The sequence below is a fragment of the Pocillopora damicornis genome, chromosome 5 (genome assembly GCF_964200805.1).
Source record: "Pocillopora damicornis chromosome 5, jaPocDami1.2, whole genome shotgun sequence".
In the NCBI taxonomy this organism is placed as follows: Eukaryota; Metazoa; Cnidaria; class Anthozoa; order Scleractinia; family Pocilloporidae; genus Pocillopora; species Pocillopora damicornis.
Genome location: NC_142674.1, coordinates 14793119 through 14810618, shown reverse-complemented (window position 1 = coordinate 14810618; position 17500 = coordinate 14793119). Strand labels below are relative to the sequence as shown.

At 39.0% G+C, this 17500-nt stretch overlaps 1 protein-coding gene across 1 annotated transcript in view; it reads left to right on the top strand.

The window, feature by feature from the left end:
- The first annotated feature begins 4353 nt into the window (after positions 1-4353).
- LOC149045538 (fibroblast growth factor receptor 3-like) overlaps positions 4354-17500 on the top strand; it is a 20300-nt gene continuing 7153 nt past the window's right edge. Inside the window, exons 1-14 of the mRNA XM_089205914.1 lie at positions 4354-5836; positions 6223-6264; positions 7045-7330; positions 8591-8982; positions 9661-9909; positions 10241-10486; positions 12645-12908; positions 13110-13391; positions 13878-14159; positions 14822-15103; positions 15402-15512; positions 15874-15883; positions 16454-16644; positions 17444-17500. The exon at positions 17444-17500 is cut by the window's right edge and continues 60 nt beyond it. Of these exons, the coding sequence (XP_089062040.1) occupies positions 5737-5836; positions 6223-6264; positions 7045-7330; positions 8591-8982; positions 9661-9909; positions 10241-10486; positions 12645-12908; positions 13110-13391; positions 13878-14159; positions 14822-15103; positions 15402-15512; positions 15874-15883; positions 16454-16644; positions 17444-17500 (2794 nt within the window). The 5' untranslated portion in view covers positions 4354-5736. The remainder of the gene's footprint in view (positions 5837-6222; positions 6265-7044; positions 7331-8590; positions 8983-9660; positions 9910-10240; positions 10487-12644; positions 12909-13109; positions 13392-13877; positions 14160-14821; positions 15104-15401; positions 15513-15873; positions 15884-16453; positions 16645-17443) is intronic.

Here is a 17500-nt window from a genome sequence, read left to right as displayed (position 1 = left end):
TATTAAATAAGGACTGTCTCATGAATTAATGATTGTTTGTGAGCTAATCTATTCGATTTGTTTTCTCTCTTTTCATTTTCCTTTTGATGTTGCACTGACTCACATTTGACAAAACAGAGCGTAAGTAACGTTTTTTTGCCTCATAGCGATTAAACCACCACACTTTCTATCGGTTTATCGGCGCAACAAACCACTAAGCATGTTGAGAGGTACCGTCCGCCTCCCTCGAATTTGTGTTACACAATAGGCGCCCCTCTTAAGTAAGCACTCTCATACCAATAAGCGCCCATTCTCAATTCCCAGTACAAAAACAACCATCAGCATTTTCTCAAGAAATAAATAAGTGCCCTCTTTCAAATAAGCGGCCACCTCTGCGGTAACAAAGGTAAATACGCACCCGGGTGCTAAATCGAATCATTACGATACTCAACCTTAGCAACACGTGAGATAAGAAGCGATAAAACAAAACAAAAAATACATTTGTCTGTTAGCGATGACAACTTTAAGGAATGTGCATTTCTAACTGACACATATTTTTTTAGACATGGTTTGATGCTACCCTGGTTTAAAGATTTTATAAAGGTAACCGAGAAATGACAATTCATAGACCCAAAGTTTCGACACTCCCGTCTCGTGCCTTCATCAGGGTTGATCTAATCGCTGCGACAAGAGGTCCTTTTATATTCTCACTAATCACCTGCCTGAATGAAGGCACTAGACTGGGGTGTCGAAACATAGGGTCTATGGATTGTAACTTCACGGTTACATTCATTAAACCTTTTAACCCGAGTAGCATCAAACCATGTCTGATTGTCCATCTGGTTGCCTTGTGAACTTTTATATAATATATGTTTGTTTTTTTTTCTTATAACCTACCTTAACTGGCAAACAGATCGTAAGTATGAGTTTTTTTTATAGTAATTTGGAGGGTTTCAGTTGTCATTTGCCTGCCTACAACAGCAATAAAAATCATGTAGCACAACGTTATTTAGTCTTGGCAATAGTTTAAATTGCATTTTTTTTTACTATCATTATTAAGAATAAATATATGAATGTGAAATCATAATTACAAATATACATGTCCTTTATATATATATATATACATTTTTTTCGTCTTGCTTCCGAACCTATGATTGGAAATTGAATTACTTTGTCTTTAACTGCGCTCTAATAAAGATTAGTATTCAAGGTGGAAGTTAAGCAATAAAAGATCCTGTATGATCCCGTTGTCCAATTTGGTTAAAGCTTTAATGGTATGTGTAGTAGACCACAAAACTGAGATTTCATCGCTTTGGAACTAAGAGTTAAGGTCATAAGTAGATAAATGTTTTTGCACTAAACCAATCTGTTGATCAGAAGTTCTGGACGACTTACAAATGAATATAAACCCACTCGTTACTGAACTAATTTAATTCACTTGTTTTTCTGTTGACTTTTTTCATTTCACTCCTTGGCCTTGGTATTTGACGAAAACGATTAGGACGTAAGTACAAATTTATATTTTAATCTGTAAGGATAATCTATTCCTGGTTTATGTCTTGATATGTTAATAGACTTTGACAGACAATTGTTACGTCGAAAGAGCATGTGTTCCGGGATCGTCCATTCACTGGTGTTCAAATAAACTCCTTGCTTTACGGGTTAATAAAGTAAATGGTTTGAACCCAGGAGTATCAGTAGTTCGTGTAGTGTGGTCGTCCAGGTGAGTGTAGTTCTAAAAAGAACTGTTGTTGGTGACTGAAGTTTCGACTATCTGTGCGGTAGTCATCTTCAGAGTCAAGTGTTGAGGCGGCTCTTTCTCGTCAACGAGACTTATCAGAACCTGCCAAGGACAACATCAGAAGTAGAATTGCTTCCACGATACAATCAGCCTCTATGACTGACAGCAACTTAACCAAAGACGAACAACAAGCACTGAAACGACTGAAAAACGACAAGAACATTGTTATACTACCAGCCGACAAAGGACGTGTTACTGTTGTTATGGACAAGACTGACTACTATGACAAAATGGACGCACTTGTTAACGACAAACAAACTTACGAATTACTTAAACGTGACCCGACGCCAGCACTACAACCGTACTCAACAACAAACTACTTACGCTCAAAAAGACCGAAGCCTTTGACACCCAACGCTACTACCGGCTGAGGTGCTCTGTACCACAACCACCTAAACTTTACGGACTACCGAAACTACACAAACCTGGGATACCTATGCGACCTATAGTCTCATTCTGTGGGTCCCCGACGTACCAACTGTCGAAATACCTTACGACGACACTGCAACCACTGACTGACAAATCGAGACGTAAACTACAATCAACTGAGAACTTTATTGACGCTATCAAGGCGTACAGATACCTGACGACTACAAACTTGTGTCTTTTGATGTGAAATCACTGTTCACCAGTATTCCACTTCAATTGGCTCTACAGTGTACTGAAACCGCCATCCAACAGTCTACTGATGCACTACCATTACCGACAGAAGACATTATGGACCTACTTAACCTCTGCCTTACATCAACTTACTTTCAGTACAACGGGAAACACTACAAGCAGTTGCACGGAACAGCTATGGGGTCGCCGGTCTCCGTTGTTGTCGCAGAAATTGTGATGCAAAACATCGAGGAACGCGCCCTTGCAACTTGCCGACAAACCATACCGCTTTGGTTACGCTACTTTGACGACACATTTACCGCCGTACAGAAAGACGAAATTGACGCTTTTCACGATCACCTTACCAAACAAAACACCGATATTCAGTTTACCAGGGAGATCGAAGAAGACGGCAAGCTTCCTTTTCTCGACTGTTTGGTAGGCCGAAACAACAACGAACTACGAACAACATTATACAGAAAACCGACGCATACCGACTGACTTCTTGACGAATCATCCTACAACCCGACTTCCCACAAAGCTACGACTATCAAGACATTGACAAGACGAGCGCAACTTGTTTGCAACACACCGGACAGTTTACCTGACGAAAACAAGTACCTTGACCGTGTTTTTGACAAAAACAACTACAACACTGATTTCATTAGACGAAACACTCACAGGGTGACCGACACTACAGAAACTAACAGGGACTCCACATCTATCACGACTACGGCTGCTATACCCTACATTAAAGGCACTTCTGAGGTTATCGCGCGGATCCTACAACCTTACAACATTCGCGTAGCTCACAGGCCTATTACTACTTTACGACATTTGCTGACCAACGTTAAAGACAAAGACGAACCCAACAACAGACAGGGAGCGATTTATAAGATCGAATGCTCCGACTGCCAGGCCTCCTACATTGGTGAGACTGGTAGAAACCTTAACACGCGACTAACTGAACACAAACGAGCAACTAGAAATGGCGATGTAAACAATCACATTTCTGAACATCACCGACAAACTAATCAAAGAATCGACTGGGACTCTGCTAAATGCTTAACCTACAGTACAAACTATTTTCAACGACTGACTCTGGAAAGCTGGTTCACTAACTTAGAACAGACGCCTCTCAACAGATGTCAACAATTACCAGCACCTTACAAACGACTCATTAACGACGTGAACAAACCGACAAACAGACCGACAAACAACAGACGGATCGAAACCGACCAGTGACTGTTAACAAACTCTACACGAGTCTTCCAGCCAATCATATCACGGCTAAACAGACCAATCACGTTCAACAGACCAGACTTTATAACATCATCGACTGATATCTACTGCTCACTTGACTCTGAAGATGATTACCGCACAGATAGTCGAAACGTCAGTCACCAACAACAGTTCTTTTCAGAACTACACTCACCCGGACGATCGCACTACACGAAATATTTATGGGTTAAGTTGCTGGACATTATTTGGCCATGTATCGGATAAACTAGACCCGTGGCTTGTAGTTAGCTGTGATATGAATAAACATCCAAACACAAAGGAGCCGGTAATACCCATGGGAATTGTAAATCGTATATTGGTTATAATTTTGAGATTATTGAATGTGTATTTTCGCCTCATTTTCCGTTCTCTTGACCCGCTTATTTTAAAGTTTGTTGGTCCTCCCACACATGTTACTAAAATCACTTATTTCTCTTTCTCTTCAATGCTGAAAACTTAGCGGGTAAGTTTCCTCGTTTGGTTGAAGAAATAGCTACAACATACATATATACATAATGCATTTCCCTTATACCATGCTGATAAACCGAAAAAGGAGCAAAGTTTATAGACGTAGGCTCTGTCAGGAGATTTGAAAAGGATCATTTCCTACATTTTCTGGGACAAAATCAAAACAAATTTAGTTTCGCCAACGTTTATTTAAAACTGAATTAAGAAATGCACCCTTTCCTTGACAAAATGTAACGTTTATCTTTTGGAGACATTGTCTTATGTCGGATCCTGCTCTGGGAAATAGACGCTAATACTCTCCTCAAATGAGAAAATAGATTACTTGAAACCGATTCTTTCTACGAAGAGAGTTAGAAATTTAGTTGTGGAACTGCAATTGGGCTATGCTATTTGTATCATTAACTGCACATCTTTTCTTATCTCGTCCTTTTTGCCTAGCAAAACCTGAAGGTAACTATCAATATCGTTCGTTCCTGTAACTAAAGTATACTCTAGTGTGTCAATATAAACTCAACAAGTGGTAATCTTATTATCAGGTAGGGAATCCGCAGGTGTATATGAATGACCGTTAGCGATCGCTGATACTATTGAAATATTTTCATTGAGAACGATGTTAGTTTTGTGGGTATCTGTGTTAGCATAATATGTAATGACAGTAATTGATGTCTGCCCGCCAATACCAAGGTCCTATAATGAAAGACGTTTGTGTGATCATCATTAGATATCATTGATGTCGGTTGGAGCCCATTGTCTGTTTGATTTACAAAACCTGTTATCTGATAATTTACTTTAACAGAGAGCATTAACGTAGCGAACAAAGCGCAAAGTTCAAAATAAATAAGTAAATGATTAGATTAATGAATGTCTTTGTTTGAATTATTTTTCCCTTTCATGGTATTCTTTCCGGATTTATAAGCGGGTGAGTGCATGTTCAGTTGATTACATGTTTGAAGAGTATGGTGTGTGTAGCCTGTGGTGTGTGTACATGGTTAAGCCGTTTATTTACTCATTAAATTTGCAAACTTTCTTTTCATGTTCGCCTTACATCCTCATCCTAACTATTAACAGATTGTAAGTAGGCATGTTTTAACTGTTATTTATCAGTAGGCATAGTAAAGATGGTTGATCAAACGAATAGTTCCCAATACAAAAATGGAGGAAAGATAGAGTGTTTCTTTGTGGATCAGTATATCATTGTGCATAGGCCAGCATAGAAACAAACTTTTAAGTATTGCAAGGATTAAATTCCAACGTCTCAGGCCTCAGCCATCTTCTGGTGGAGCTTTAACAGCAAAAGTTAAGAATTCAAAGCTGACGATATTGAAATCCTAGTTTGTTTCTTTAAAATGTTTTTGCACAGCCATCTATTTGAGAAATTGAAAAAATTGGCATTTTCTCGGGTTAAATGAAAAATTCCTGCAGGATGTTGGGAGAACACGAATGAGGTGAGATCGGGAACAGCAAGGCAACAATCTTTTAAATTTGAAGGCTATAGTTTGAAGCCTCCTTGGACATTAGGAACTCACGTTATCAACGAAAATAAGTATTTATTTTAGTATCCTTTATGGCAAACTTCAGATTTATGAAACAAGGAAGCGCTTTCACATATGACTCTTTTCCCACAACGTATCGTTTTCAAAGGTTGCATGGCCTGGTCATCGTGGAATGGAGGCTGCAAAGAGTGCGGCCAGTACAGGCAAAGAGTCGGTAAGTGACAAGACGAAAATTTCAGTATGTGTAACTCAAAGGCGTGTTTGTAGGTTTTCACTATTGTTTTACAGCTTCAAAAGACTGCATGCACATTAATAAGCTTTTATTGAAATGGATGAATTCTTTTGTATTGATGGCAAAATAGACTGCATTTAAAGTCATGGGCATTACGCATTGGCCAATGGATTGATAACCAAACATGTAGGTTTAAGTTGCATTGAAAAAATGCATTGTTTGTCACTTTCTCTATTCCCTAGGTGGACAATTTGGCGGAAAGTTCAATACTTCTCCTAAATAAATGGTTTCTCTTTATTAAAAAAAGGGCTGACTTAGGCCCAATCATCATTACTTTAAAAAAATTATATAAATAACCTTACTTCTAGAATTCAACTGTTCCAGAACTCAGGAATCACGGCCTTGTAAATGTAAGTGGTTTCATCCATGAGGATAAAGTAAAAGACTGAACTAATTTCCTGTTTTTGAAATTGCAAAATGTTGCTCGACTGTCCTTTCATTAAATACCTCAATCTTCAAAACAACACTTTTTCTGCCGGAGTTTTATTATTTCCGATTAGATGCTATATTTATATTTTCTCTCGCAAAACGAAGGAAATTTTGTTCAGTCGTAAAACGAAAAGACAACCGTTGCACCTGCTGCACGGCAGGCGCGATTTTGGCGAGCGAATGCTTAACATTCTTAGTATTTTCTTATCGCTGCCGTTGTTATTTTTTTCAACATCAGGGAGTTGGGGATGTGAAGAAACTTTTACGGAGGGCGACGGTTAAAAGAAAGGAGAAAGGAGGGAATGGGTCATTAGTTATACATTAATCATTACTTTCCTTTTCAAAAATAAAGGTCCTCCTGAAATTAATTCTCGGCGAGAGAAGTCTGTCAAATTTAATTCAACCCTTCAAGTGGATTGTCTTGTGAGGGGTTTACCTCAACCAGAGGTGAATTGGACAAGAGATGGAAAGCTACTTAATACCACGAACAAGCTCACCATTAAACAAGTGACTTATGGAGACGCTGGTCAATATACATGCAGTGCGAAGAACAGTCAAGGGAAAAGTGAAGCAGCTTTTCAGGTTACTGTTACAGGTAAATGTTAAATTACTTATTCTCTTCCAGTTACTCTTTTCGTTTTCTGTTTTTTTTTTCTTTTTTTTCACCTTTTTTGAACTGTGCTTCTTAATTTCACGTCCAGGTCCTCCTGAAATTAATCCTTGGCTCATCAATCAGTCGGTTACATACAATTCGCCTCTTCAGTTCAATTGCTCTTTAAGCGGTTTCCCTACACCTGAGGTACTCTGGACTAGGGATGGGATTAATATTGGCAAAAATAACACTCTCACGATTCGTCAAGCGAGGTTTGAAGACTCTGGCGAATACACATGTAGCGCTAAAAACCCCACTGGAAGCAAGAAATCAACCTTTTGGATTGAAGTGAAAGGAGGTACAGTTCTCATTCACATAAAAGAAAAAGAGTTATGGTTCATGATTTGAACAAATGTTCAATTTCGTTACTGCAAAAATTCAAGAGTGAAGACGATGCTCATTTTTCGAATCAGATCTACGAGTTCAAACCACATAAAAGAGAAAATTGATTAAGGATAAAAAGATATTTTAATGATGCTTTGATGATATTTGAAAAACGGGTTTGGATTAACCGGTTAATCAAACATAATGACAGAACTTAGAGAAAACGTAGATTCTGATTGGTCAGAAAACTGAAAAATTTTCCTGCCCTGCGAAATAATGCCATACTAGACGATATCTCAGATTTTAAGTTATCGAAAGCCTTTAGTTTAATAGAATAGAGGGAGACGCTTTGAATGCCGCGATAAAACGAGAAAATGTTATTTTCTTAACATTTATCAAGTTTTCTATTTGTAAAATTTAGTTTTAGTTTGGTCGCGCCGTTTTAAGCTTTATATTTCGCTTTCGCTGCATCCTAACAGGAAATTGCTCATTTTTTCACTGTATGAGCCAATGGAAAAGCATTTGAAATGTTTTTCGAGGTTTCCACTTGAGATTCATGACTTCCTGCCAAGCTATAACGCCTACTTTGTCTTCTCAATTTAACGTTGGGTCTCATATTTATGCTGAAATTTTTATTTTAATTACTGAGCAGCGCCCAAATCATGTCACTCGAGGTTTTCTAAACCCGAGAATAAATATGAGAACAGACTAGCACGGACTCCATGTCAAACCCATTCATGCTCCCATTTACTGTGAACCCATTTCAAAGCTGGATGCAATCAAAGCGGCCCTTGATGCGTATGAAACCATTGGCCAGCTGTTAAGGGTATCTCTACCGAGAGCGAGAACCAACCCCCACCAAACCGGGAAAAATACGGAGCTGCTTAGACCCTTCTTAGACTCTCAATAAAGCCATTCGATGTCCGAAGTATATCATCCCCACCTTGGAAGAAAACATCCACTAGCTGCATGGAAGGAATAGATCTCAAAGAGGCAAAACATACCCTTGTCCCTATGATCATCTCTGATTACCATAATGTTCACACCATGTGGTCGCTACAGATGGACTAGGCTATTATTTGTCATATCCTCTGCATCAAAAGAACGGCAGCGCCAAATTCACATGGTGCTTGATGGCCTCCTAAGCTTCGGTATTACTCACGGCATCTTAATCCCTGGCTGTGGCGCCAATGACATGCAAGCCAGAATCGACCACGACCGCAGCCTTATCGCTGTGCTTGAGGGATTTGATTGAAGGTGAATGTCAACAGGATGAAATTCCTTATTTGCAAAGCCACCTTCATGAGCCATGTTACCACTACGGATGGCCTCCAGCCCAACCCTGTCACAGTTAAAGCTATGATCACCATGCCCACTCCAACCGAAAAGCAAGCAGTGCGCCGATTCCTGGGGAATATTAATTACCTGGCCAAATTCTGTTCCGAACTAAGCAGCGTCACCCAACTTCAATACAACCTCACCAAAGAGGACATGCCGTTCCTGTGGTCAACAAGGCACCAGCAAGCCTTTGATTCAGCAAAAGCCCTAGCCACCTCTGCAGCATGCCTGGCATACTTTGACGTAACTGCGCCACTGATCCTTCAAGTGAAGGCCTCTGACTATGGCCAAGGAGCTGCCCTCTTACAAACCATCAAACCACACAGTAGCAGCGCCCTTGACGAGTCTGCTCTACGACCCATTGCGTACTGCAATAATAATAGGATCACAATCAATGTACTCTACTTCAGTCCAGAGCAGGTGGTTTCCAGGTGTCTTCTGAAACTGCAGAGGCCTTTGTCTAAGCATGTCGTCTCTCGATCTGTCATATTACTCGTTTAACCACTACTTGCATAGGACTGCATGTCCCGCTGATGTAAACTTCGCATTACTCACGGGGAATCTTTTAACCTCGGGCTCTTGTTTTAAAGATGCAGTTCCATGGATGGCGAGTGACTTGTTACTATTTATAACATCAGTGAAGTGAATGGAATGCTTTCGGTTCTTCAAATGCTGTAGCAAACTATCAGCGTTTTCGCGAACCAAGATTATAGGGTGATAAGGTTATCGATTGCTCCTAAAACTCTATAGCGATAACAGGGTAGACCATACTCTCCATGGCTGCGCCTTCTGTCTTTCGTCAAATGGTCCGAGATAATAGGAGTATGTAGACCTCCATACGAAGTTATGTCCGCGATCTGACAAATGATTATGTTTCATGTAAAGCGCTAGTGTCATTATCAAATGTTCATTATGTTAAGTTATGGCGTTTAATGTGTTCTGTGTAAATGATATTGGAATACCTCCGATTTTCCGAGGACATGTTATTTTATTTACCTCCTAGTTCGACCAAAAGTGGATATTTCTGGAGCAAGCAATCTCATCATAGAAGGAAACAGTGTGAACTTGACGTGTAAAGTTGTGGAGGGTCGGCCTGAACCACAGATCACCTGGCTCAAGAATAATACATTGCACAGACAGAGTTTGTCTCTCTTCTTTTCTGAGATAACAAAGGGGGATGAAGGGTGGTACACTTGTAAGGCAGAGAATGTAGCAGGCTTTGACACCAAAGACATTGACATTTCTGTAAAAGGTGTGTTCGTCAAGTGTACAGTAATTCTTCACACAACTTGATTAGTTATTTATTGCGAAGAACTGGAAAGTCTTTACACTTGTTCGTTTGTTCCTGCTCTAAAAATATGATGGTTTCATGGCTAAGCTTGTAATATAGCCCGACTAACATGGTTTTTGGAAGCATTTGTTTGAAATGATCACAAAATGGTGCATCGATTTCTTCTTTTTTAAATTGTTATTTATTAGTTTTTTTATATTTATTATTTCTTATTTTTGCGGGTGGAGGGAGGGGGGGGAGGCTTTGGGTGGCTTATAATTTTGTAATTTGTATTTATATGCTTACTTTGCAGTTCCACCCCGTGTTAGTGATGAGTTAAGAAATTTCACCATTGCATTTAATTCCACATTTACAAAAGAGTGTTATTTGAGAGGTGATCCACACGTATATGTCAACTGGACCAAGGATGGAGTGCTAATTAATAAAACCAACACCCTAGTTATTAGACAAGCGAAGTTTAAAGATAAAGGCTTTTATGAATGTACTGCTAAAAATTATTATGGAAAAGCAAACTCTTCCTTCTGGATCGATGTCACAGGTAAACTCTATGTTGTAGTTTATGTCATTTATCAAACTTGTAACTTACCAAAGCGTATGTTTTTTAAGCTTCAGCAAAATTTAAATAGACCTATTTTTTTCTCTCTTTTCATCCATTTCCTTTAAAAATATCGACGACCAAGGAACTAAGGAGTCATGATCTTATGATACATTTTCATAGGTGTTAAAGGTAGTACATCAACTTGGCTTTGAATGTATCATTACCTAAATTTTAAGGATTGAAGTTGGAGAGAGATTTTAAAGGAACATTCATATCACTTGTTTTAAATTACCAACATTAGTACTCTTTTTTCCTAGAAAAGGGTACCTGATCACGTACAGTTGATTCTGACTTACACACACCCAGATTGTAAATGAAGCTAAATCCGTGACCAATTGAAAATCCTGTGATCCACTCCAATGTTTTTATCCCTGAACTAATGTTAAAACGCACAATCTGGATACGTCAAATGACGGATTTCCTATCTTTTTACATTACAGAATGTATATGTTATTTAACAAATAGAGAAGCCTTGACTGTGCTCTGTTCTGTTATAAAGCACGCAGGAAGCGGCTAGAGCACGAAAGAAGTGTAGGAAGAAACACGAGACGTAGTCGAGTGTTTCTTCCCACTTCTTGAGTGCTCTAGCCGTTTCCTAAGTGCTTTATAACAGAACAGAGCACAGTCAAGGCTTCTCCATTTGTTTTATAATAAAGAATCCGTTAAATTACCCAAGCATTACTTTCAATTTTCAAAACAAACTTTATTTCCAAAGCGAACAACAATGTCTTCAGCATGCTCTATACTCTCATAAAGCACGCTACAATAAGCCAATAAGAATCCTTGTTAGAATGGTTCAAATAATCTGATTGGCTGTACAAGACTACAGCTGTCAAAAGTGTCAAACCATCAAAGTTCACATTCTACGATAGTTTACAAACTAAAATAGTTCGGCAAGTCGAATTTAACACTTTTGCCTGAAGTTTTTAAGTCTCTAATACAGAATCTTGAAGTGAAATGTTCAGTGAACTTTAGCCGAATTATGGCTCATAAAAACACGCGAGTTTTTTCACATGACAAGGTCGAAAACAAACTGTTCAAGGCGAGTATTTTTTGAATGAACGACAGCCGAATTCACCGGAACATGAAGATCGCTCGTGATGGCAGCGCCGCAAAACTCGGCTGCAGTGACTTATGTGACTTTCCACTCAACGTATCGGAAAGGATATCAGAGCAAGCTCTTATTTTTTCACTCGAAGGGTGGCTGATGTAGTTTCTGAGGCTTGCTTTACTGTGATGACCGGAGATCGCCATGATGAGCGAGCCGCGATGAACTTAGCATGATCATATTCGCTCAGACACCGTCATGATTAGTATGAATTTTAACAATTATGCCAGTTTGGTTATATTTTTCATCATTTCTGTTTTGTTCTGTTTTGTTTTTGAACACTGAACTTTATATACTTTTCGAATGTTAGCTGTGTTTGATTTTTATTACCGTACGTAAGCTTGCAATTTAACTGAGCGTGAAAATCTTTAAAACTCGGAATGTTTATTTTGTTTTTTCCTTTGAGGATTTTCGTATCTGCTCACGTTTTAATAACGTAAATTACGGCGCCTAGTATGTTTACAAACCTTTGTTTGATTCTTCTGTCGCTACTTGCCGGCTCGCTTTCAATTATCGGAAAAAAGGTAAAAAGAATTCCCGGAAAAGCTCGAACACAGTACAATTGGCAGATGGCGTGACAGCTGTAGCTACGCTCTATGCCCTATACTCTCATAGAGCACGCTCTTTCAACCAATGACAACGCGCGTTATATTCAAACTTTATTATAAATATGTATATGTATATTGTTAAAAGATGAAACTGATATTCATTGAACATATATGTTTTAACATCACACTCAACAACCAAAAAGAAACGGATGAATGTTAGTGGGACACATGGGACAACTTAAGGCTAAACAATATATTTTTATGCTGAACGAGAAGAAAACCTTTCGAAAAAATCGACCTTAGTCAAAAATAGGCTTGAACATCACTTTTTTTGTTTTGATGTTTTGTTGTTGTTGTTTCGTCGTTTTATCAAAGGTTGTTTAAATGGGGTTGAAATGGACTATGCAAACCTTATTAATTTTGGGGTTTTTTTTAATTCAAGTATCTCCCCAGATTATAGAACCTCCGATCAACCAGTCTGTTACGGAAGGAAACTCTGTGAACTTCAGTTGTCGAGCTTCAGGTGTGCCAACACCAACATTAGTCTGGGTTTTTAATGATGCTGAGCTGCCATTTGGTATAAATCGCGATGGAGTATCATTCCTGGAATTTTTAAGCGTCACAAAAGGGATGGAAGGGTCTTACAAGTGTATAGCGGAAAATACAGCAAATACAACTAGTTCCTCTGCAACACTGCGTGTTTACGGTAAGTTTAATGATAATGACGATAACGATGACGATGGTCATGACGATTGCGATGACGCTGACGCTGCCGTTGACCGTGATGATGATGATGACGATGACCATGGCGATGACGACGATGTGACGCTAGCACTGAACTGCTGCTGACGGTGAGGATGACAAAGGTGGATCACGATTTTAATCAATTGCTTTTTTCTTAACGTAGGGAAAGCCTCTGCTCAAGTTGCTACAGATCAGTATCCAGCACTCACAGCAGGTGACAATCTCACTTTGACCTGCATCGTCAACGAAGAAACAATAAATGTAACTTGGAAAAAAGATGGAGACTCACCACCCGAAAGAGCAAAGATTCATACACGATTCGATGAAAAAATGAGTGAACTTGCTATAACTGAAGTTGTGAAGGAGGACAGTGGTGTGTATTCTTGTGAGGCACGTAACAAGCTCGGTTTTGTTGCCCGTTCCTTTGTAAAAATAAACGTCATAGGTAAGTTGGTGTTACCGCTGTGTCTTAAAAAAATACAACCATACTGATTAAAAATTGTATCTCCAAATAGATTAAAAATGTTAATCAGTTAAAGACGAAACAATAAGGGTCACCTGATCCATTTACATGAAATTACCTTACATCGCTCTATGAACTTCAGGTATTTCATTTCAAAGAGTAGGTGTCAATCACACGTTAAATAATAGACAAAGCTATTACAAACAACGACGGAAAATGAAGCAAATAGAACTAGTTCCTTCGCAACACTGCGTGTTTACGGTAAGCTTAATGATAATGACGATAACGATGACGATTATGATGACGCTGACGCTGACGCTGACGTTGACGCTGACGCTAACCGTGATGATGACGCCGACAATAACCATGGTGATGACGATGATGTGACGCTGACGCTGAACTGCTGCTGACGGTGAGGGTGACAAATGTGGACCACGATTTTAATCAATTGCCTTTCTCTTAACGTAGGGAAAGCCTCTGCTCAAGTTGTTACAGATCAGTATCCAGCACTCACAGCAGGTGACAATCTCACTTTGACCTGCATCGTCAACGAAGAAACAATAAATGTAAATTGGAAAAAAGATGGAGACTCACCACCCGAAAGAGCAAAAATTGATACACGATTCGATAACAAAAAGAGTGAACTTGCAACAACTGAAGTTGTGAAGGAGGACAGTGGTGTGTATTCTTGTGAGGCACGTAACAAGCTCGGTTTTGTTGCCCATTCCTCTGTAAAAATAAACGTCATAGGTAAGTTGGTGTTACCGTTGTGTCTTAAAAAAATACAACTTTACTAATTAAAAAATATATTTTCAAATAGATAAAAACTGTTTATCAGTTAAAGACGAAACAAATATGGGTCATCGCCATGGTTATTATCGGCGTCATAATCACGGTCAGCGTCATCATCATCGTCATCGTTATCGTCATTATCATTAAACTTACCGTAAACACGCAGTGTTGCAGAGGAACTAGTTGTATTTGCTTTATTTTCTGTTGTTGTTTGGAATAGCTTTGCCCATTACTTAACTCGTGATTGACACCCTCTCTTTGAAACGAAATACCTGAAGTTCATAGAGCGATGCAAGGTTATTTCATGTAAATGGTCACATGAGATAACCTTATATCGCTCTATGAACTTCAGGTATTTCGTTTCAAAGAGAAGGTGTCAATCACGAGTTAAGTAATGGGCAAAGCACTGCGTGTTTACGGTAAGTTTAATAAAAATGACGATAACGATGACGATGGCCATGACGACTGCGATGACGCTGACGCTGCCATCGACCGTGATGATGATGCCGACGATAACCATGGCGATGACGACGATGTGACGCTAGCACTGAACTGCTGCTGACGGTGAGGGTGACAAATGTGGACCACGATTTTAATCTATTGCCTTTTTCTTAACGTAGGAAAAGCCTCTGCTCAAGTTGTTCCAGGTAAGTATCCAGCACTCACAGCAGGTGACAATCTCACATTGAACTGCATCGTCAACGAAGAAACAATAAATGTAACTTGGAAAAAAGATGGAGACTCACCACCCGAAAGAGCAAAGATTCATACACGATTCGATGAAAAAATGAGTGAACTTGCTATAACTGAAGTTGTGAAGGAGGACAGTGGTGTGTATTCTTGTGAGGCACGTAACAAGCTCGGTTTTGTTGCCCGTTCCTTTGTAAAAATAAACGTCATAGGTAAGTTGGTGTTACCATTGTGTCTTAAGAAAATACAACTTTACTGATTAAGAAATATATTTTCAAATAGATGAAAACTGTTTATCAGTTAAAGACGAAACAAATGTAGGTCACCTGACCCATTTACATGAAATAACCTTACATCGCTCTATGAACTTCAGGTATTTCCTTTCAAAGAGCAGGTGTCAATCACGAGTTAAATAATGGGCAAAGCTATTTCAAACAAGTTGAATTTGACTAGTACTTTTACTACCGTCGAGATTTGTCTAATGATCATTTATCTACCTTACATAATTAGCTAAGCAAGTGCAAAGTATCAACACTTTATGGTATTACATTGGCGGATCAGTGGCGGCAGCGATTGTCATTTCGCTAATTTCCTGGTATTTCCGCAAGCGTCGAAGGACAGGTGACGTCCATTTTTCTGCGTTATTTCAGATTGCTTTGTCTGAAAGTAAAAGAAGGAAATGTTTAAACTTATTAAACATGTCTACTGGGGGGATGGGGAACACTGAGCTACGAGTCTAAGAGAAGAGATATTTTTAGAAGAATTACTCGCGTGTGGCCAAAAATTGCTAATTGCAGAGTTTTTTCACATTTGTATATGTATTGATAATAATTTAAATTCAGCAAATATCACGCCACTCCTAATTTGTGCAGATTCAAATTTCCTGCCACTACACAGAATTTTTATTAGAATATTTGATTTAATAAATTAATGCAAAGTTTTTCCTTCTTTATCTCCTTTAATTCATTATTTGGAATTGCAGCTATGGCTCTGTAAGTCAACTACTTTACCTTTCATTCATCAAATTCATCGGGAAAAAAAATCCTCCATTGCATGATGACGATAACAAAAATCATATCGCATTAATTACTTTTATCGTGCTTATCGTGCTTGTGATGCATTATTAACATTCATTATGTGTTTTTAGAATCAGCTGCATTAGTTCCTTTGTTTAATTTCTTTATCTCTTTAGTACCTTCCATATATTTTCAGTTAGATTAATCCATAGATTTAGTACTTTGAAATAAAAATCGAAATGCAAAAAAAAATTTAATTAAATAAGTAAAATTTCTGATTTTAAAACCAACTGTTTCTTTTTTGATTTTAACAAACATCCGATCGACAAAGTTTACTTAAATAACAAAAATTACTAATATGTTTTGTAATAATTTATGTTTTTGGTATAGTGAAAACATTGTTCTCTCACTATCGGCAGGAGAAATTATCTCGCCAATCAAGTTATCCTGGCAAACGAATTTTTTACTCTCTGATTTCTCTTTTCTTTTTATCACTTTTCTTTGTTTTGATACTGAAAGTAAGCAATGCTGATTTTCTACATTTAGTCCTGACCAAGAGCAGGCAATTCAGATGGAGCAATTTAATGCAGAGGTAGATGAGTGGGAGGTTGCGGTGAACCGTGTCCTGCTACAAGACGTCATTGGACGAGGGGCGTTTGGAGCCGTGTGGAGAGCTCTCCTGAGTTCACCAAATGGACAACCTGGAAATCGGACGGTGGCCGCTAAATGTTTCACGCGTAAGCCACCTTCAATTTGTTCTATTGATACATATGTTGATCTCTGGGGTGGTTATAAAAATGTTTCATTTGGAGAGGGGGTGGGGAAGGCGTGGTCCAAAATTACTTATCGACCCACGCACACCCCCCTCTTCTTCACTCAAGGTTACGCGCGGGAAAAAATAGAAGAAGGCGGGGGGGGAGCAAACAAACAGAGAAGATAATCAACCAGTTTGATCGTGAAAGTGGTCCTGCAATAATTCTTGTTTCCAACAAGTAGTGTAAAAGGTCACAGGCATAGGTTAGAAGGGGGTTTAATATGGGTTAATATCAGCAACAACCCACTCCTTAGGGGGGGGGAAGGTGTTGCGGATACGCTGGATACTCCGTCTAGATCCGCTGCTGAATCCAGTAGAATTTTTTTCTCCCTTTGGACCTATTCCCCACTTACTAGTGACTGATTATCCCGAGTTGGAGTGGGCAGTCTAACAGAGTGACTACACGGTGCTTTTCGCTGGCAAAAGACATTTACCGAACGGAAGATGTGAAGCATCTGCAGTGATAGCAAAACTAAAGAAGGTAAGAAAAATTGGTAGGATTTAACCTCAACTGGTTCCAATTCGGCCTTTATACTCATAGTCAACTCAGCCATGGCTGAGGTCAGTGAGTTGGGCAATCTCCTAGCTGCGAAAATTATCATCCAAACAGTAATAAGAAGATGCAAGGTTTGTAACTCTGCCGGATTCTTTCTGGCTTGAACCTGCATGCAACAAATGTATTAATCAGAATGTGTCTCTATCAAAGTATACTTTTGTTGTAGCCACTGCTGGAGAGGAAGGAAGGAAATGTTTGATGAGAGAAATTGAGCTGGGGAAAC